The sequence below is a fragment of the Schistocerca americana genome, chromosome 9, assembly GCF_021461395.2.
Source record: "Schistocerca americana isolate TAMUIC-IGC-003095 chromosome 9, iqSchAmer2.1, whole genome shotgun sequence".
Taxonomy (NCBI): Eukaryota; Metazoa; Arthropoda; class Insecta; order Orthoptera; family Acrididae; genus Schistocerca; species Schistocerca americana.
Genome location: NC_060127.1, coordinates 117,921,463 through 117,941,020, shown reverse-complemented (window position 1 = coordinate 117,941,020; position 19,558 = coordinate 117,921,463). Strand labels below are relative to the sequence as shown.

Genomic DNA, 19,558 nt, shown 5'->3' with positions numbered 1-19,558 from the left:
ATGTAATATTGGTCTTTTTTTTGCATTTGTTACACATCACACAAATGTGCCAGTAAAATTAAAAACAATGACAAATGTCTGTTCGGCAGGACTCTAATTATTCTACAAGGCCATTCCTCAAAGTGCTAAGTTTCAAACACACTGTGATTTAAGAAATTCATCCCACATAACATAATTCATCTTCGATAAAAGGAAATTTAATTTGAAAGAAACACTTTTCAAAACACCATTAGCAATATTTTCCCCAAGACCTGTAAGAAATAGGTTCATTTTAACGGCTGCCAGAGAGCGCCAAGAAACAGGCATTATTGCACGTGTGCACCTGTGACGATGTAGGAAGCCCATATATTGTATGTCTAAAGCATTAAGAGATCTTGCGTTACGTGATGATGGAACAAGACATCAGAGGATACGTCAATGTCATAGGAATTTCGTAAACTGTGCTAAAATGCATAATTTGGCTTTACGCGGACATTGGATTGTCCAGATTCACAACAAAGTAGATCCCACCTGATATTAAGGTTTTCAGTGTGGTTTCCGGGGTGTAAATTTTCTTGGAGTACCAGTGCTGTACTATCTCTTGCTTGGTTCTTTGTTATGGCATGATGCCAGAAGGTGAAAATGTGCACTTTAAATTAGGAAACTATTGGAACTAGTCAATACTCTGGAATGAAACACTTCATTTCAAATAGATTGAGTGCTTCAACAGAAAAGATTAATAAAAGCCAAATTTCTTTACCGACAAAAAGTAACTTCATTGTTCTGCAAGGCGATTAATGATCTACTGCCAAAAACCTGGAAATAAAATAATAAAACTGAAACTAATCATATTCCTTCTGTAATTAAGTGAATGTATTTTAATTCACTTGATACCTCCCGGCCACAAAAATCGATTTTGTTTTCATTTGATGTGAGAGCCGTAAACTTAGAGGAAACAGCGAAATCACTAAATGTAAATAAGAATCACTTTGAGACTACCCCCTCTCCACTATACTAACAACTCAGTGCATGCACACATCTGGCAGCTAGTACGTGCCAGAAATATTTTTCTCATTAGCATCTGGCTGCTACTGTCGATACAGCTAACAGCTACACTTCAAGTAGCAGGAAGCAGGAGAAAGCACTGCTCATACAACACTCAGCTGCACATGCTACTGAGCCCGCTGGCAACTGCTCAAGCAAGCCTAATGTAAACAGTTGTGATGCCGCACTCATAGAAACCAGTTAATTGTTACTAATTATTGCACAGTCGTTGTCGTCCTAAGGTCTTAGACATTTTGCTGTTGGTGAACACTTAGTTCACGGTGTTTTGTTGTTGTAAACTGTATTTTACCTTTGCAACTAAAGTGTCTCTCCCTCTCTCTCGTTTTATTGTTGCAGTATTACTCTGCAGTAGTGGGATACAGTAATATTCTTTGTTGGAGTATCAGTTCTTAGCAGTGAAAAATACAAAAATTTAACCAAAAACTAAAACAATGAAAAATTCCCGAGTTCCCTGGTTTTCTCCCAGATGAAATAATTCTCGGGTTTTTCCCGGTTGTCCAGGAGCGTATACAACTTCCATCTCCACTTCACCCATGGGCTGTGTTACTTTGCTTCACCTCTGGAATATTTAACCGAAGAGAACATCATTTAACCACAAACTACAGCTGCATGTCCTCGAGAAAAATTACAGCTGTTTCCTCTTGGTTTTAGCTGTTCACAGGACCAGCACAGCAAGGCCATTTTTTTGCGTGGCCTCTCAACAGATACCCCTCCATTATGTTTGCACCTACAGTACAGCTACCCGTAATGCCAAGGCACCTATGGCAAAATCCACGGTTCATGGGTGGGTGGAGTGGGAGGGTGATAATTAACACACTGCAATTACACTTTGTACAAAACAAAATATAGAAGCCTAATAACACACTGACAGCAAAATATAATTACAATGACTATGGGTAAATGTGGTTCATAGTTCTTAAACAACTTATCTGAAAATTAATACTTACCCTGAGGCTTGCTCGTCGATGGGCCATCCGAATCAGAGATCCTTGCAACTTTTTTCTTCTTTGGTTTAGCTGCCTTTTTTTTCTTCACTTCAAACTCACTGTCCGTATCACTGACAATGATTTTCTCAATGTCCGAGTCAGAGACAGATATCCTTTTAACTGCTTTCTTCTTTTGTTTAGCCTCTTTCTTTGTCTTCTCTTTGGGCTCTCTGATTGAACTGCTCACCACATTTTCTCCCCTGCAAAACATACCACTGCATTTAGGAGATCACTTTTAATCTGATTTCACATCATGCACGTCATCTAATCACTAACAAGAATCCATTTTTTAATACAACTACAGGCAATTTCTGAACAATAAGGATAGAAGCTGAAGTAATGCATCAAGATTTGGGCTGACACTGTTTACTAGATGCTAGATGTGCTATCCACTACACCACCTGGCCAATTTGGCTGACAAGTCCGGGCCTTGGCAGAAATTTCAGTTCACAGCTACATATTCTATCCTGATGTAGGTAAGGCTGAGACTCAATGTGACTCCAGGAAAATGTAATTACAGAAGATCAATTTCTGAATGGTTATACAGCGCTGCCAACAGGTCACTTATCTGTAGTAACTTTCAGTAACTACTACTTGTTAGAAGTCAGCAGGTCATTTTATTCAATCTGAGGCAAGTTGGATGGGTTTGTGAGAGCAAGAGCATAAAATAACCACCAGAAAATCACCAGCAAGTGTCAGTGATGCTGTAAGCACCGCAAGAGCATTGCCGTTGGATACTGATTGTGATCAGTTAGTGGATGAATGGAAGCTTTTCCAGTTGGGTGTCATTGTAAGTTGTGAGTGTGTTCTGCTTCAACACAATATCCAACTGACAGTTACTGGAACCAATCCATCAATACGAAGTGCACAACAACTGAAATATTCTCAGATAAGTACAGTGGTGAAATGAGCTCTGCCTCATGGGAATGCTGAGACCAAAAGGGGCTTTTCTGCATAAAGAAGATATATTATAAAGGAACTGACATTGCTCTCACATAGTAAAAGATACAATGAAATTTTATGACAACAAACTGGAAAAAGTTTGTATGACAACAGTTGCTTTCTTTGGACAGTGTGCATACAATATCAGATAAACCTAGAAGAAAGAATTAAAAAATATAAAGAGGGAAAGAGAGCAGCTGGAAGGTGGTGGCCAACAAAAGCTTTCAACTGAGAAAAACCAGATTTCATCATGTGAGGAAATAATAAAAAAAAAAAAGGCAGCAGGAACAGGAATTATTATTGACTGTCATTCATAGCACCCTTAAATCCAATGCTATCAACTCACATGAAGCTGTCATCAGCGGTGTTCAATTCTGCATCCACATGTGGGACAATTTCGCTCTCCTGCACCAAGATATTATCATGCAGCTCCAGTTCTTCATCACTTTTTCCTTCTTCTTCATCGCTGTCACTGAATGTGAACTTCGCCTTTGCCGCTGGAGCAACAAATAAGAGACATCCCACACTATTTACAAAATATTATATATATATATAACAAAAATAAATCAATATATATTATAAAATTAAGTGTACGATGTGCATTCTGCTAAAGCTCAGAAACGATACCTGGTACGAACAAGGGAGTTATATGGTGTGTAGCCATCCCCTAGTCATGAAGGTGGTATCAATTTTTATCTGAATGGTGGGCTTTTGAAGATATAAGAGCTGGGAAGGTTCGCCCTCTATAATTTTCTAAAATATTGCAGAACATTTGAGAGTATTCAAGAGCATTCCATAACATTCCAGAATGTTTCACAATTATAAGCGATGTTCTGAAAAGTTCAGGAATAGTCCTGAACATTTGTGAAGAATCCATGATGTTTGGGAACATCCTAAATCATTTTAGAACATTTCACGAGACACACTAATGTTGTGGAATCTTCTGGAACATTGTGGACCATTCTGGGCCTTTTTGGTATGTTCTGGAATTTGCCACTAGTGAGGCTACCCTCTGGTAGGAATATACAAAGCAAGACCAGTCGTGTGTTCGAACATCAGTTTCTTATCAGTAACGAACTGAAGAACCAAAAAATTTGTGGAATGAGTGAACAAAAACAGACAGTGAAGTGTGACAAAATCATTTTACGCCATACTTTAAAGTTTATCCCTTCATTTCAACTACCACACAATCTCATACCAACTCCCTGAGCAAAGCTGGGCACCACAGCTACTTGCCTATACAAAAACAAGTTTCACCTGTAATGGGGGCATCCTGTGGTGGTGAAAGCAAGCAGTTATGATCTTGCAGTAATTGCTGTCTCTGCCTGGTGGTAGAAACAGTACAGCAACATTTAAAGTTGGAAGGCTGAGTGCCAGTCATTCGCAACATTGAACACAGGAGACCCACAACATGAGACCACCAGACATAGCAAAACCCAGTAAGGCTCAGTCAGTGGGTGGTAGCCAATGTCCTGTGGTGACATACCATCCCTACTTTCCTCCACCCACATCTGTTACTAGTCAGCAAGATACTGCACCACCTCAAACAACTTTCACACCTTTGCCTGTCCTACATCTCTTTTAACTTTGAATCCCAACACGTCAATAATATGAACTATGATTACAAAAGTTAACAAATCAGTCAAGAAGGCTAAGGGAGTGTTTCTGCTAGATAGAGCAGACAGTTGTTAGCATCTCATTTATACAGTGAACTGACATCACTTAGTTCCAGTAAGATGGATGCAGAGGGATTATGGGCGAAGATACACTATGCGACAAAAAGTATCCGGACATCTGGCTGAAAATGAGTTGCTAGTTCATGGTGCCCTCCCTTGGTAATGCTGAAATTCAATATGGTGTTGTCCCACCCTTAGCCTTGATGACAGCTTCCACTCTCGCAGGCATACGTTCAATCAGGTGCCCTGACACTAAGTCGGTCTTCCAAAACAACCCAAAGGTTTTCTATAGGATTCAGGTCAGGATTCTGTGCAGGCCAGTCCATTACAGGAATGTTATTGTCATGTAACGATTCCACCACAGGCCGTGCATTATTAACAGGTGCTCGATCGTGTTTAAAGATGCAAGCGCCACCCCCGAACTGATCTTCAACAGTGGGAAGCAAGAAGGTGGTTAAAATATCAATTAGGCCTGTGCTGTAATAGTGCCACGCAAAACAATAATGGGTGCAAGCCCCCTCCATGAAAAACATGAGTACACCATAACACCACTGCCTCCGAATTTTACTGTTGGCACTACACACACTGGCAGAAGACGTTCACCAGGCATTCACCATACCTACATCCTACCGTCAGATTGCCATATTGTGTACCGTGATTCGGCACTGCTCATTATGTTTTTCCACTGTTCAATCGTCCAATGTTTACACTCCTTACACAAAGCAAAGTGTCGTTTGGCATTTACCGGCACGACGTGCGGCTTCTGAGCAGCCGCTCGACAACGAAATCCAAGTTTTCTCACCTCCCGTCTAACTGTCATAGTACTTGCAGTGGATCCTGATACAGTTTGGAATTCCTGTGTGACTGCCTGGTTAGATGTCTGCCTATTACACATTACGACCCTCTGACTGTCGGCGGTCTCTGTCAGTCAACAGACGAGGCCAGCCTGTATGCTTTTTAGCTGCATGTGTCCCTTCACATTTCCACTTCACTATCACATTGGAAAATGTGTACCTAGGGATGTCTAGGAGTGTGGAAATCTCTCATACAGACGTGTGACACAAGTGACACCCAATCATCCGACCACGTTTGAAGTCTGCGAGTTCCGCTTAGCACCCCATTCTGCTCTCTCACGCTGTCTAATGATTACTGAGGTCGCTCATATGGAGTACCTGGCAGCAGGTGACAGCACAATGCACCTAATATGAAAAACTTATTTTTTGGGGGATGTGCCAATACTTTTGATCACATAGATTAAGCGGACTGTAAATTGTGCTTTGGAGAGTTATGTGCCTAGTAAGTGGACAGAAGATTGGGAAGGCCAAACATGGTTTAGTAACAAAATTATGAAGATGCTGTTGCACTCAGTTCAAAAGGGAACGCACAATTGGTGACAAGCAAAGTTTATTAGAGATTTGGGTATCTGTGAGAAGATGTAGTGTGAAGCATACAGCAATTACCACAGCCACACCTTACAAGTTCTGTCAGAGAACCCAAGAAAATTGTGGTCCTAAGTAAAACCACTAAGAGGGTCTAAGGCTTTCATTCAGTCCCTTTGGCCAATCTGGTGTGGCAGCTGAAGATAGTAAAACAAAAGCCAAAGTTTTAAATTGCACATTCAAGGACTTACTCACACAGGAGAATCATGCAAACACACCATCATTTGACCGTCTGACAGACGTCTGCATGGACAACACTGTACAGAAACCGCAAGATCTGGAAACAAATGAATCACCATGTCTGGCTTGAATACCAGAAAGATTTTCCACAGAGTACTCTACAGCATTGGCACCTTACCTAGCCTGCATTTATCATGAATCTCACCCAGGTAAAGGTCACTTGTGACTGGTAAAAGGTCCATGTATATAAGAATGGTAAACGAACAAACCTGCAAAATCATAGACCAATATCCCTAACTTTGGTTTGCTGCAGAATCCTTGAATATATTCTCAGTTCAAATACATTCAACTTCCTTGAGACTGAGAAGCTTATGCCCACGAATTGGCACATTTTTAGAAAGCATCGCTCATGCTAAACTCAGCTTGCACTTTTCTCACATGATGTACTGTAAATTATGGATGAAGGGCGGCACGCAGATTCCGTATTTCTAGATTTGTCGAAAGCATTTGACATAGTGCCCCATTGCAAGCTGTAAACGAAGATATGAGTATATGGCTGAAGTTCACAATTATGTGAGTGGCTCGAAGACTTCTTACGGAACAGGATCCACTATTTGCCTCCAACAGAGAGGATTCATCAGAGACAAGGGTATCGTCAGGAGTGCCCCCCCTCTCCCTCTACGGACAAGGTGAGCAGCAATCTGTTTGCTGACAACACTGTGGTGTAGAGTAAGTTATCGAAGTTGAGTGACTGTAGGAAGATATGACTTGGACAAACTCTCTAGTCAGTGTGACAAATGGTAGCTATCTTTAAATCTGGAGAAAATGTAAATTAATGCTGATGAGTAGGACAAACAAACATGTAATTTTCGGACAAAATATTACTACTGTTCTGCTCGACACAGTCAAGTTGTTTCCATATCTGGGCATAACAACACAGAGATAGATGAAATGGAATGAGCATATGAGAACTATGGTGGGGAAGGTGAATGGTCGACTTGTTTATTTAGTGTTTCAGGAAATAGTGGTTCGCGTGTAAAGGAGACCGCATATAGGATGCTGGTGCAATCTATTCTAGAGTACTGCTCAAATGTTTGGGATCCATACCAGGTCGGATTGAAGGGAGTCATCGAAGCAGTTCACAAGCGGGCTGCTAGATTTGTTGCCGATAGATTCGAACAACACATAAGTGCTACAGAGGTGCTTTGGACACTATGAGTGGAATCTCTATAGGGAAGGCGACATTATTTTTGATAAACACTATTAAAAAAAAGTTTAGAGAGCCGGCATTTGAAGCTGACTGCCAAATGATTCTAATGCTGCCAACATATATTGCATGTAAGGACTATGGAGATAAGATACATGAAATTATGGCTCACATGCAGGCACACAGACAGTTTTTTTTCTCTCTATTTGTAATTAGAACAGGAAAGGAAATTACAAGTAGTGTTACAGGGTACACTCTACCACACACCGTACTGTGGTTTGCAGAGTATCAATGTACATGTAGACATTTTATCCTCTATCCTTGATAAAACCTCCTGGTACATCTATGCCAACATGCCAATCTTCTCTTCATCTCTTGACACTGTTCATCATTTGAAAGGCAATTTTGACCACTGCGTAGTCATTGTTACACAAAGCAAACTGTATCAAAAAAGAAGTACTTGCAGTGTGTATACACTGACAAGAAAAAAATCCCAGATTTTTCCAGATTTCCTGGTTAAAAAACACACTGTCCCCTATATCAGGATGTATACGCGGACAAGGAAAAAAATTCCCAGATTTTCCAGTTAAAAATACACTTTCTTCCAGATGAAAACATACTTTTTCCCTGTTAGCCGACAGTCCTAAATGTCTGATCTTCTGGGCTCGAAATTCATCTAAATGACTCTTCATCAGAGTTTATTTTTAAATGAGAGTCAAACGCTCTGTGATTTAAGAAATTCATCGAACATTCTCAACTTGCGTAAAAGGAAATTTACTTTGATAGCAACACTTTTCAAACCACCATTCTGAATATTTTCCCGCGACCTATTTGAAATAGGTTCATTTCTGCAGTTGCCAGAGAGGGCCAGATGAGGGGGGTCACCGCACTCGCGCAGCTATGATGTCGTAGGGAGCCCGTATGTTCATACATGTAAAACATTAGAAGATCTTACATTATGTCATAAAAGAAACACGACATCAGAGAATACCAAAAGCATTGGAATTTCGTGACCCATACTAAAATGCGCACATTTAAAGTGCACATTTGTATGTCTAGACTCCCAGTGAAGGAGGCCACGACCTGATATTAAGCTTTTTAATGTAGTTTTTGGGATGTAAATGTTCTTTGAGTACCAGTACTATGTTATCTCATGTTTGGTTCTTTATTATGGCATAATGCCATACGTGCTATAAGTTGAAAACATGCAGTTGAAATGCAGCGAACAGTGTGTGGAATTAAACAATTCGTTTCAAATATATTGTCTGCCTCAGTGGAAAGGATAAATAAAAGAAAATTTCTGTAGCAAACTGACGAAAGTAACTTCATTGTTCTGCAAGGCAATTAGTGCTTGGTGGAAATAAAATAAAATCTGCAACTAACAACACATTTTACCCTTCTGTAATTATATGAATGTATATTAATTCACTTGATAGCCCCCAGCCACAGAAATCTGTTTTGTTTTCATTTGACGCGAGAGCAGTAAACTAAGAGGACACAGCAAATCACTAAATGTAAACATGGATCATGTGGAGACTACCCACTTCCCCAATATAACTCAGACTGCTCTGCGCATCAGCCCCGGATCTACGATATTTTGGAACCGGGGTAATGCCCCGCCACTCCCTCGAGCATTTGAGGTAGGAAGTCAAAAAATCGAAAAAATCAAATTTTCAAAAATATATTCATTTTGTAGCGCACATCTTTCTGAAGAGTCTAATGCATAAAACATGTGTGTTCGAGGAAATGTAAGATATGTTATTTGACTGTAAGTGTGCCGAAGTGCAGCGCCACACCTCTTCACACAGCATTGTCCTATTGCACATCACTGTATTTTGCTCTGTGGAATTGAAATGTGTATATTTTGTAATGGATGCCATCAAAACATATTCAGGACAGTGGAAATTAAAATGTCCTGTGGTGCCTCTCATGCTTACAGTTGGCCAGTTTGACATTCTGTCCTCCTCCTAAAAACCTCTTCAGAATATTTGCACTCTTTATTCCCTATCAGCTAACAACTTCCTGCTTTGTGTGACAAAATTAAATATAGAATACATAAAACCAGTAAAGACATGAGACAATCAAGACAACACACATATCTTCAATCCTTAGCTCCTAGAATTTTTTTTTCCTCTCTAATCCTGCTACAGCTTTACATGGTGTGCTTTCCTTTTTGCGAAAGAATAGCTTACCTCAAAGTTCGTCAAACGTTTGCTACATGAAAAATCAAAATGTCGTTGTCTAATACTGAAAAAGCTATTAATACAAACAGGACCCAAGGCTGGTGTGGTTTCTTGATCTGATTACATCTATATTGTCACACTCTGCTAGATAAAACAAAATAAGCCTTTCTAATACTGCAACAGTTGTAACACACACCAAATAAACAAGACTGTTTTGGCACAAATGGTCATTTTTATAACACGACATAATATAATTCACGAAGTGCCAATATCAAATGCCTATTAAGCCTACTACAAGCAAAAAGCTTTACTTTAGGAAATAGTTTCACACTTCATTCATGTGCTCCAGTTCCTCAAACATGAAATCTATAAGTAGTGGCACGAAATTTTTATACAAACTGAATTGTCATATTGTTCCATAATTTGTGTGATTTCCCCGTTTCTTCTCCTTCCTCATTCTAACTAAGAATTTTGCTGTCCTTAATTCTGTAACTATTCCTTCAATGTCAAAGCTTATTCGCCGGTTAACTTCACTAACTCTGCCATAATCACCGGCTTAATTATCCTGCGATTATTCTCCGGTTAGGCGTTGTTACATGATCGTACAACGCATTTTCTGTGCTACTTCCAAAAAAGAACTTAAAGCTGCTGCTAGCTGGGGACTGTACAACTGGCCCTTACTAGTATAGCGATCTGGCCAAAAATTCTGTCAAAATTTCATTTTCTTGGATATATCAAGAAGGTAATATATAATCGCTGACTGCAGTGGCCGAGCGGTTCTAGGCACTTCAGTCTGGAACCGCGCGACCGCTACGGTCACAGGTTCGAATCCTGCCTCAGGCATGGATGTGTGTGATGTTCTTAGGTTAGTTAGGTTTAAGTAGTTCTAAGTTCTAGGGGACTGATGACCTCAGGTTTTAAGTCCCAAAGTGCTCAGACATTTTAATACGTAATCTTTCTTACCTGTTATTTGTTCATTTCCACTCTGGTAGTCTGAATCTATGGATTTAGCTAGTAATTATAACAACGCCCATCATTCGCAAACCCAGTCAACCACACAATCAGGCAGCAGTTGGCATTCATCCATTCGGAATTACCTCGCTCAGCATGTATAGCCCCTTTTGTATGTAGGAAAGTTTGTTTCTACATGAGACGAGGATTCCCCTGACAGAGACAACATGTACACTATGTACGCATTCAAAAATCAACTAAGGATTCATTCAGAAATTAACTTAGAATGTGTTCAAAAATCGACAGCGATGCGTTTCAAAGTCATATGAATAATCGATAGACTCAGTTGATAGCTCCCGTCCACAGAAATTCGTTCTGTTTTCATTTGACGTAAGAGCAGTAAACGAAGAGAAAACAAACAAAATCACTAACATGGGTCACGTGGAGACTACACACTTCCCCACTATAGCTCAGACTGCTCTGCACATCAGCCCCGGATCTACAATATTTCCGAACCGGGGCAATACTTCCTACCAAAATTGGTGTCAGATCCGACATCTTTTTTGCTTTCAATTGCGACAGGGAACAGTGCTAGTGTTGGGTGGCTACATGCTAGAGTTATCCTATTAGGCAGTAGTTCGGAGGACAGTGGTGTGGAAAGGTTAGTCTTTGACCTTAAATTTGTCCCATAATTTAACAATATTATGAAAAGGAAAGTTTCCGCTCACCATACAGCACAGATGCTAAGTCACAGATAGGCAACAAAAAGACTGTTAGAGCTTTCGTCAGAAACATGACGCGCACAGCTCACTCACTCACTCACTCACACACACTCACACACACACACACACACACACACACACACACACGACTGTCATCTCAGCAACTGTAGCCACATTGCAAGCAGCAGCAACGGTGCACGATGGGAGTGACGACTGGGTGGGGGTAAGGAGGAGGCTGAGGTGGGGAAGAGCAGGAATAGTAGGGTAGGGATGGCAGAGAATGCAGTGCTGCCGGGGAGTGCGCAGGGACAAGGTGGACAGAGGGTAGGGCACGGCAGCTATGTTCCGTCAGGAGGTTAGACGGAGGGCAGAGGGGAGTGGGGGAGGGTTGGGGGTTGGTGGAAAAGGAGAGAAGTAAAAAGACTGAATGCAATGGTGGAATGAGGGCTGTGCAGTGCTGGAATGGGAACAGGGAGGCTGGATGGGTGAGGACAATGGCTAATGAAGGTTGAGGTCAGGAGGGTCACGGGAACATAGGATATATTACAGGGAAGTTCCCACCTGCGCAATTCAGAAAAGTTGGTGTTCGTGGGAAGGCACAGGTTGTGAATCAGTCATTGAAATGATGGATGTCATGTGTGGCAGTGAGCTCAGCAGCCGGGTGGTCCCCTCATTTCTTGGCCACAGTTTGTTGGTTTTTTAATTGATTGCATTCCCTGCATCACTCCATATTTTGCGTGCTATTTCCTTTCTGATGCACACACTCACTCACTCACTGACTGATCTCATTGTGATGTCACGGCAATTTTAGTGAGGTCTACTTCCTCAGATTCCATTCCTGTGTAATAAAGCCGATTTCTGAAATACCTTTTTGCAAAATAAGCTGTAGACGATAAGCTGCGAGTCTTTTCATCACAGCTAGTTAAAGTATCTGAACATTCATTACTATTCTAATTATTAATTTTACTTATATTTGTTTAAGGTTTTAAATCATCCGACATACATATGAGATTTATATTTTTTTGTTTTATCATTTCACATACATGTATTTTTTAATTGTAAATAATAACTATTATTATGATAGAAAGTAATTATAATAATGATAATTTGTAAAGAAATTTATAACATGTGATTTTTTTTTTACACCAAGCCCATAAAATGAACGAAATTTTTCATTTTTCAAAATTAATTGATGGTGATAAGTTAGTTTGCAGCAACTCTTGGATTTCTGTGCCAGTATGGGCTTAGTAATCACAAACTCCTTTTTTAAACATAAGAACATTCACCGGTATACTTGGGAAAGCAGGGGAACCAGATCTGTCATTGACTATATAATAACACATCAGGAATTCAGGAAGGCTGTGAGGGACACACGTGTATTCAGGGGATTCTTTGATGACACTGATCATTATTTAATCTGCAGTGAAATTGGGAATGCGAGGCCGAAAGTGCAGGAGGTCAGGTCCATATGTGGGAGAATAAGAGTGGAGAAACTTCAGGATAAGGAAATCAGGCACAAGTACATAACAGCGATCTCAGAAAGGTACCAGTTAGTTGAATGTAGTCAATTACAGTCATTGGAAAAGGAATGGACAAGGTACAGGGACACAGTACTAGAAGTGGCTAAATAATGTCTTGGAACAGTAGTGTGTAAAAGTAGGAGGAAGCAAACAGCTTGGTGGAATGACACAGTCAAGGCAGCCTGTAAAAGGAAAAAGAAGGCGTATAAAAAATGGCTACATACTAGAACTCAGGTAGACAGAGAAAGTTATGTTGAAGAAAGAAACAAAGCCAAACAGATAATTGCAGCATCCAAGAAGAAATCTTGGGGAGACTTTGGAAACAGGTTGGAGACATTGGGATAAGCTGCTGGAAAACCATTCTGGAGTGTAATTAGCAGTCTTCGAAAGGGAGGTAAGAAGGAAATGACAAGTATTTTGGACAGGTCAGGAAAACTGCTGGTGAATCCTGTGGATGCCTTGGGCAGATGGAGGGAATATTTTGAAGAGTTGCTCAATGTAGGTGAAAATACTATCAGTAATGTTTCAGATTTCGAGGTAGAATGGGATAGGAAAGATGATGGAAATAGGATCACGTTTGAGGAAGTGGAGAAAATGGTCAATAGATTGCAGTGCAATAAAGCAGCTGGGGTGGATGAAATTAAGTCGGAACTCATCAAGTACAGTGGAATGTCAGGTCTTAAATGGCTACACAGGATAATTGAAATGGCCTGGGAGTCGGGACAGGTTCCATCAGACTGGACAAAAGCAGTAATCACACCAATCTTTAAACATGGAAACAGAAAAGATTGTAACAACTACAGAGGTATCTCTTTAATCAGCGTTGTGGGTAAAATCTTCTCAGGTATTGTTGAAAGGAAAGTGCGAGTATTAGTTGAGGAGCAATTGGATGAAAATCAGTGTGGGTTTAGGCCTCTTAGAGGTTGTCAGGACCAGATCTGTAGCTTACGACAAATAATGGAGAAGTGTTATGAGTGGAACAGGGAATTGTATCTATGCTTTATAGATCTAGAAAAGGCATATGACCGGGTTCCTAGGAGGAAGTAATTGTCTGTTCTATGAGATTATGGAATAGGAGGCAAACTTTTGCAAGCAATTAAAGGTCTTTACATGGATAGTTAGGCAGCAGTTAGAGTTGACGGTAAACCGAGTTCATGGTTCAGAGTAGTTTCAGGGGTAAGACAAGGCTGCAACCTGTCTCCACTGTTGTTCATATTATTTATGGATCATATGTTGAAAACGATAGACTGGCTGGGTGAGATTAAGATATGTGAACACAAAATAAGCAGTCTTGCATATGCGGATGACTTAGTTGTGATGGCAGATTCGATTGAAAGTTTGCAGAGTAATATTTCAGAGCTAGATCAGAAATATAAGGACTATGGTATGAAGATTAGCATCTCCAAAACGAAAGTAATGTCAGTGGGAAAGAAATATAAACGGATTGAGTGCCAAATAGGAGGAACAAAGTTAGAACAGGTGGACGGTTTCAAGTACTTAGGATGCATATTCTCACAGGATGGCAACATAGTGAAAGAACTGGAAGCGAGGTGTAGCAAAGCTAATGCAGTGAGCGCTCAGCTACGATCTACTCTCTTCTGCAAGAAGGAAGTCAGTACCAAGACTAAGTTATCTGTGCACCGTTCAATCTTTCGACCAACTTTGTTGTATGTGAGCGAAAGCTGGGTGGATTCAGGTTACCTTATCAATAAGGTTGAGGTTACAGATATGAAAGTAGCTAGGATGATTGCAGGTACTAGTAAATGGGAACAATGGCAGGAGGGTGTCCACAATGAGGAAATCAAAGAAAAACTGGGAATGAACTCTATAGATGTAGCAGTCAGGGCGAACAGGCTTAGATGGTGGGGTCATGTTACACGCATGGGAGGAGCAAGGTTACCCAAGAGACTCATGGGTTCAGCAGTAGAGGGTAGGAGGAGTCGGGGCAGACCAAGGAGAAGGTACCTGGATTCAGTTAAGAATGATTTTGAAGTAATAGGTTTAACATCAGAAGAGGCACCAATGTTAGCACTGAATAGGGGATCATGGAGGAATTTTATAAGGGGGGCTATGCTCCAGACTGAACGCTGAAAGGCATAATCAGTCTTAAATGATGATGATGATGGTGATAAGTTAGTTTGCAAAATTTCAAATTACTAAAAAACGCTGATTTACAGTTTTGAAGAATGTTAATTATGTATCAGCTTTTGTATGAAAAATATTTTTTTATACACCACCATTTTGAAGATATTCCCTCTGAAGCTAAAATGCCAAATTACCTTTCGAGACACATTTGCACTTAAAAGTTAAACTGGGCAGAAACAAAACATACATGTTTCACTATTCCCTACTCAAAATCTGTTTTGCTGAATTTATTTAACTTTGTGCAGGTATGCTTGTGTTGTGAATCCATTGTTTTTTAGGCGAACAGCTAGCTCCTTGACACCTAAACTGTGGGACAAACACTGATGGTGGCTCCCTTATGCTCTGAAAAACATTCATGTGGGCATGTGTGGGTCCAGTGGAGGTTGTGCAAAGCACCATGATGGCCAAGGAATATCATACACTGGTTGCAGACCACATACACCCCTTCATGACAATCATTTTTCTCGACAGCAGTGGCATTTTCCATTAAGATAATGCACCATGTCACAAGGCCAGAAGAGTCAGTGGTTTGATGAACACAGTGGCAATTTCCAAGACATTTGGGATGTGACAAAGTAGAGTCACTCATCCCGCACCTCCTCAAAATGTACGGTAATTAGGCGGCGTGCGTGTGCACGCGTGCAGTTCTGGTGCCAATCCCCTCCAGCCATAAGAGACCGCAGGCCCACCTTTTATAACATGTGTAGCAAGGATCATAATGGTGAAATATCTCTTTCAAACAACAGGTTTACTTTCATTAATGGGGCTAGTGACTATTGGGTTCTGTGTCATGTGGAAATTATGTAACAGCCTCTTGACAACTTGTTCCTCAAAATTATTGAAATGTCTATCATTCTCCTTCCACATATTTCCCGGAATAGAGAAGCCTTGGAAAGTAGCTGTAGACACATTTCCCTTCCCACCGTCTATTCTCTTTATTATCCAATAGGAAACGCCAGTGGCTAGTGTCACCTTCTCAACCACACTTTTTAATGGGATTTTTACTCACCCACTGCCTCTTGCCCCTTCCAACATAAAATTCTATGACACTGCATGATTCAAATCACTTACCTGCACCTGCTGTGCACAGGGACTCTGATGCCCTACTACTCAGAACACAGAGGGCAATGAGAACACTCCAAGTACTTGGGGTGGCATGTGGCAGCACAGCACGCGGCACACTACTGAAGCAGCTGCCCCTTCGGAACAGAGCAGTGGACTCACCCAGTGACCAGGACGAGACTGCGTTTCTGGGCAGGGGCCACATTATCCTGTGTGATCTCTAGTAGGGGTGTATATACCTACTACCACTACCAGTGACGAAAATACAAAAAATATGCAACCAGATGGAACTTATTCAGGATTGTTAGGAGGGTGAAAATCATGCAGTGATGAACATAAGGAAAGAGAAGGAAAAGCAGTAGAACCTAGAACAGGCACTGGAGGAACAGAATGATGCAGGACATTAACTGGTATAATTTTGTCTGGAGCACAATTTGACTGTTGTTTAAGAGTTGTGAAAGAAGATTGTATACAAGTAAGAGATCTTTAAGACCAGAAGGTTCCGAACAGATTAAATAATGGTAAGAATGAGATTCAAAACCTGATTTAAATTGCGAAACTGCTGATTATAACTGAATACACGGGTGGCTACTCAAACATGGAAAAAAGGATTCCCTGAATTCTGAGTGTGAAGAGGCAGATTTCCGGGAGCAGGTGGGGGCAGTATACCGCAATAATTACTTTTCTTTCCTCCCAGCTGAGCTGTATACCAGCCACACACAGTACTTAAACTGCAGTTTTTAAACACTGCTAATTTATTTGGAACAATAGTTATATAATTAACATTCTCGGATATTAAGTATTTTAAAATTTGAGATTTATAAAACTCAATAAAATTCAATTTCAGTACTAGGTGAAAAATGCACAATTCCTCGAGTCTTCCCCGATTTTTCCAGGTAAAATGTTGTTCCCTGAGGATTCCAGGTTTTCCAGAAGAATTGCCACCCTCACTCATTGCAGAACAGTAGAAAATTGGAGATGGAACCAGGGTACACAGAAAACCAGAGATTGTCTAGTTTCTCAGGTAGCATTAAGCATCAACTGACAATCAGGGGACAGCAACACAGTAGAAGCCAAATAGGTCGATTGGAGAGATGTAATAGTGAAAACGTGAACACTATTCACAGATTACGTATTGGGCTTGTTCCAAATGACCAACTGCTGCATGTAGAATAGCAGTAGTAACAATGTACAATAGCGCGACACGTGATCAGTGTGTCACCAATCCTTCCAGCAAATGAATCTGGATGATGCCACCACTTTTTTTGTACGAGCAGCTCCTGAACTGGATTCAGAAAGGATTAGTGAACCCCGTACCAAGCCTCCCAACCACATAAAAAAAAATCTGAGGAAGTACTAAGAATCAAACCCAGGCCCTTATGCACTGAAGACTACAGAGGCTGCCTAACACAAGAAATATAGAATTTAATTGATGGAAGGAGTAAGTATAAAAATTTGATAAGTGAATAAGCAAAAGGGAGTAAAAAGTCTGAAAATGAGTGACAAGTGTATACGGCAAATTAGGAATGGCTACAGGAGAAGTGAAGAACCGGCCAAGTGCACATGAATATGGGAAAGGCAGATGACATGGATATTATGATAAAGGAAATCTTTGGAGGAAGGACAAGCACTACTATGTATATCAAAAGCTCAGGTGGGCAAGCTAAGAAGGAAAGAATGAAAATGGAAGGAATATGTAGAAGGGATGTACGACGACAAGAAATGCAAAATACGTTCAGGCTTCAACAATTAATTGCAATTCCAAAGAAGACAGGTATGAATACTAAAGGACAATCAGCATGGTAAGTTCTGCCTGCAAAATACTTTCACAGATTCCTTATACAAAAGCAGAAGAACCATTAGAAGTCAACCACTGGGAAGGTCAGTTAAGAAGGAATGAAAATTACTGCACTACTTCACTCAGTAACTTCATTTTGGGGTGTGGAGAAATGTTGGCATACGCAAGGCAAAACTGCCCTTACCACTACTTCAGAAGACAGGTTGAAGACAGGCGCACTACACTTAGAGTACCTGTAGAGTTAGAGATTTTGACAATGCTGAATGGAAAACACTTTTCAAAATACTGAAAGTAGCACAGATAAAATACAGGTAATGGAAGGATATCTACAACTTGTAACAAAAAGACTGAAGTCTTAAGAGTCAAAGGATATCAAAGGGAAGCAGTAGTGGAGAAGAGTGAGACAGGATTGTAACTTATCTTTGATGGTATTCAACCTCTACATTGTGCAAGGTTTAGCAAAGGAGGTCAAGGACAAATTTGGAAAAGGAATTTAAGTTCAGGTACAAAGAAGTTAAAATCCTGAGCTTCATCAAAAAAGTTTTGTCAGATACTGTAAACGACTTTGAAAATATGTTGACCAGAAGGTATGATGTCTCAAAAAAGAGGTAATAGTATGAACTTCATGGAAAGGAGGGGATATAAAATGCATGCTGACAGGAAGTAAAGCTTTTCTGGGTACTTTAATACTCGATATAATTTAAGCCTTTTTCTGAAATGGTTTGCCTGAAGTGAGAGAATACTGGAGTGAAACATGGATAACTATCATGTGGAGACAAGAAGAGAACAGATACGTTTGAAATGTGATGCTATGAAAGAATGCTAAAGATGAGTAGATCAGGTAACTAATGGAAATATATTAACTAAGCTGATCATGAATAAAGATGTGGCATAACTTTACTAACAGAAGGGGTAGTTTGATATTACACATACAGAGCTATTCAGAATAGTTGGCTTGATGATGTGGGAAAGGGTAAAAATAATGACCAATGTCATGTTATTTAAAGTACCCAAGTCCAGCAAATGCTTTTGAATGTCTTCTTCATGTCCGAGTCCACAGATTATTCACAATACAGCTGGTGAAGACAGAGACAGTGACATTTACTGCTCACCTGCCGTCCTACGTGCCGTCGTCCTCTGCGCTGCAGGGGGAGAGATGTTCTCTGGCGAGGACTCACTCGCTGAATACACAGAGGCATCTGTCTCTTCACTATCTGAATCCACAAACTTTCTCTTCTTCTTAGGAGACCCCTTGCTTTTACCCTTGAAAGTCAGCTTTGTTTGTTTCAACGTCTCTGCGTAGACAAATGAAAAAGTTACATTATAAAAACTTACAATTCAGTGGACAAAACTGATAATTCACAGTTAAGCACACGAACCTTTGCGTTTCTCCTTGAGTTTCTTTTCCAGCTGTTCTGGGGCTACTCCCACTCGTTCCTGCAGTGGTCTGGCATCCACACCATCATCAGGAGTATCCTCATCTTTCTTTCCTTGCTGGAAATAATTTTTTCTAGCTGTAAAAACACTTTCTACAAAAAACTGCAATTCACAGGCTGCAACTACTCTGCAGGCGTTACCCACAACAGTTTTTCTGCACGATTAAGGACACCTCTGCATTTTACACCATTCCAGAGTGACACTTATATCTGAGATAACACTGAGTTAATCTGGCACTGGATAATTGTCATCCGCTACATGAAGTG

At 40.5% G+C, this 19,558-nt stretch overlaps 1 protein-coding gene across 1 annotated transcript in view; it reads right to left on the bottom strand.

The window, feature by feature from the left end:
* LOC124551011 (DNA topoisomerase 2-like) overlaps nucleotides 1-19,558 on the bottom strand; it is a 146,397-nt gene that overhangs the window by 15,352 nt on the left and 111,487 nt on the right. Inside the window, exons 21-24 of the mRNA XM_047125855.1 lie at nucleotides 19,235-19,349; nucleotides 18,968-19,150; nucleotides 3,319-3,469; nucleotides 1,992-2,230 (exon numbers count right to left, since the gene is read on the bottom strand). Coding sequence (XP_046981811.1) covers nucleotides 1,992-2,230; nucleotides 3,319-3,469; nucleotides 18,968-19,150; nucleotides 19,235-19,349 — 688 coding nt within the window. The remainder of the gene's footprint in view (nucleotides 1-1,991; nucleotides 2,231-3,318; nucleotides 3,470-18,967; nucleotides 19,151-19,234; nucleotides 19,350-19,558) is intronic.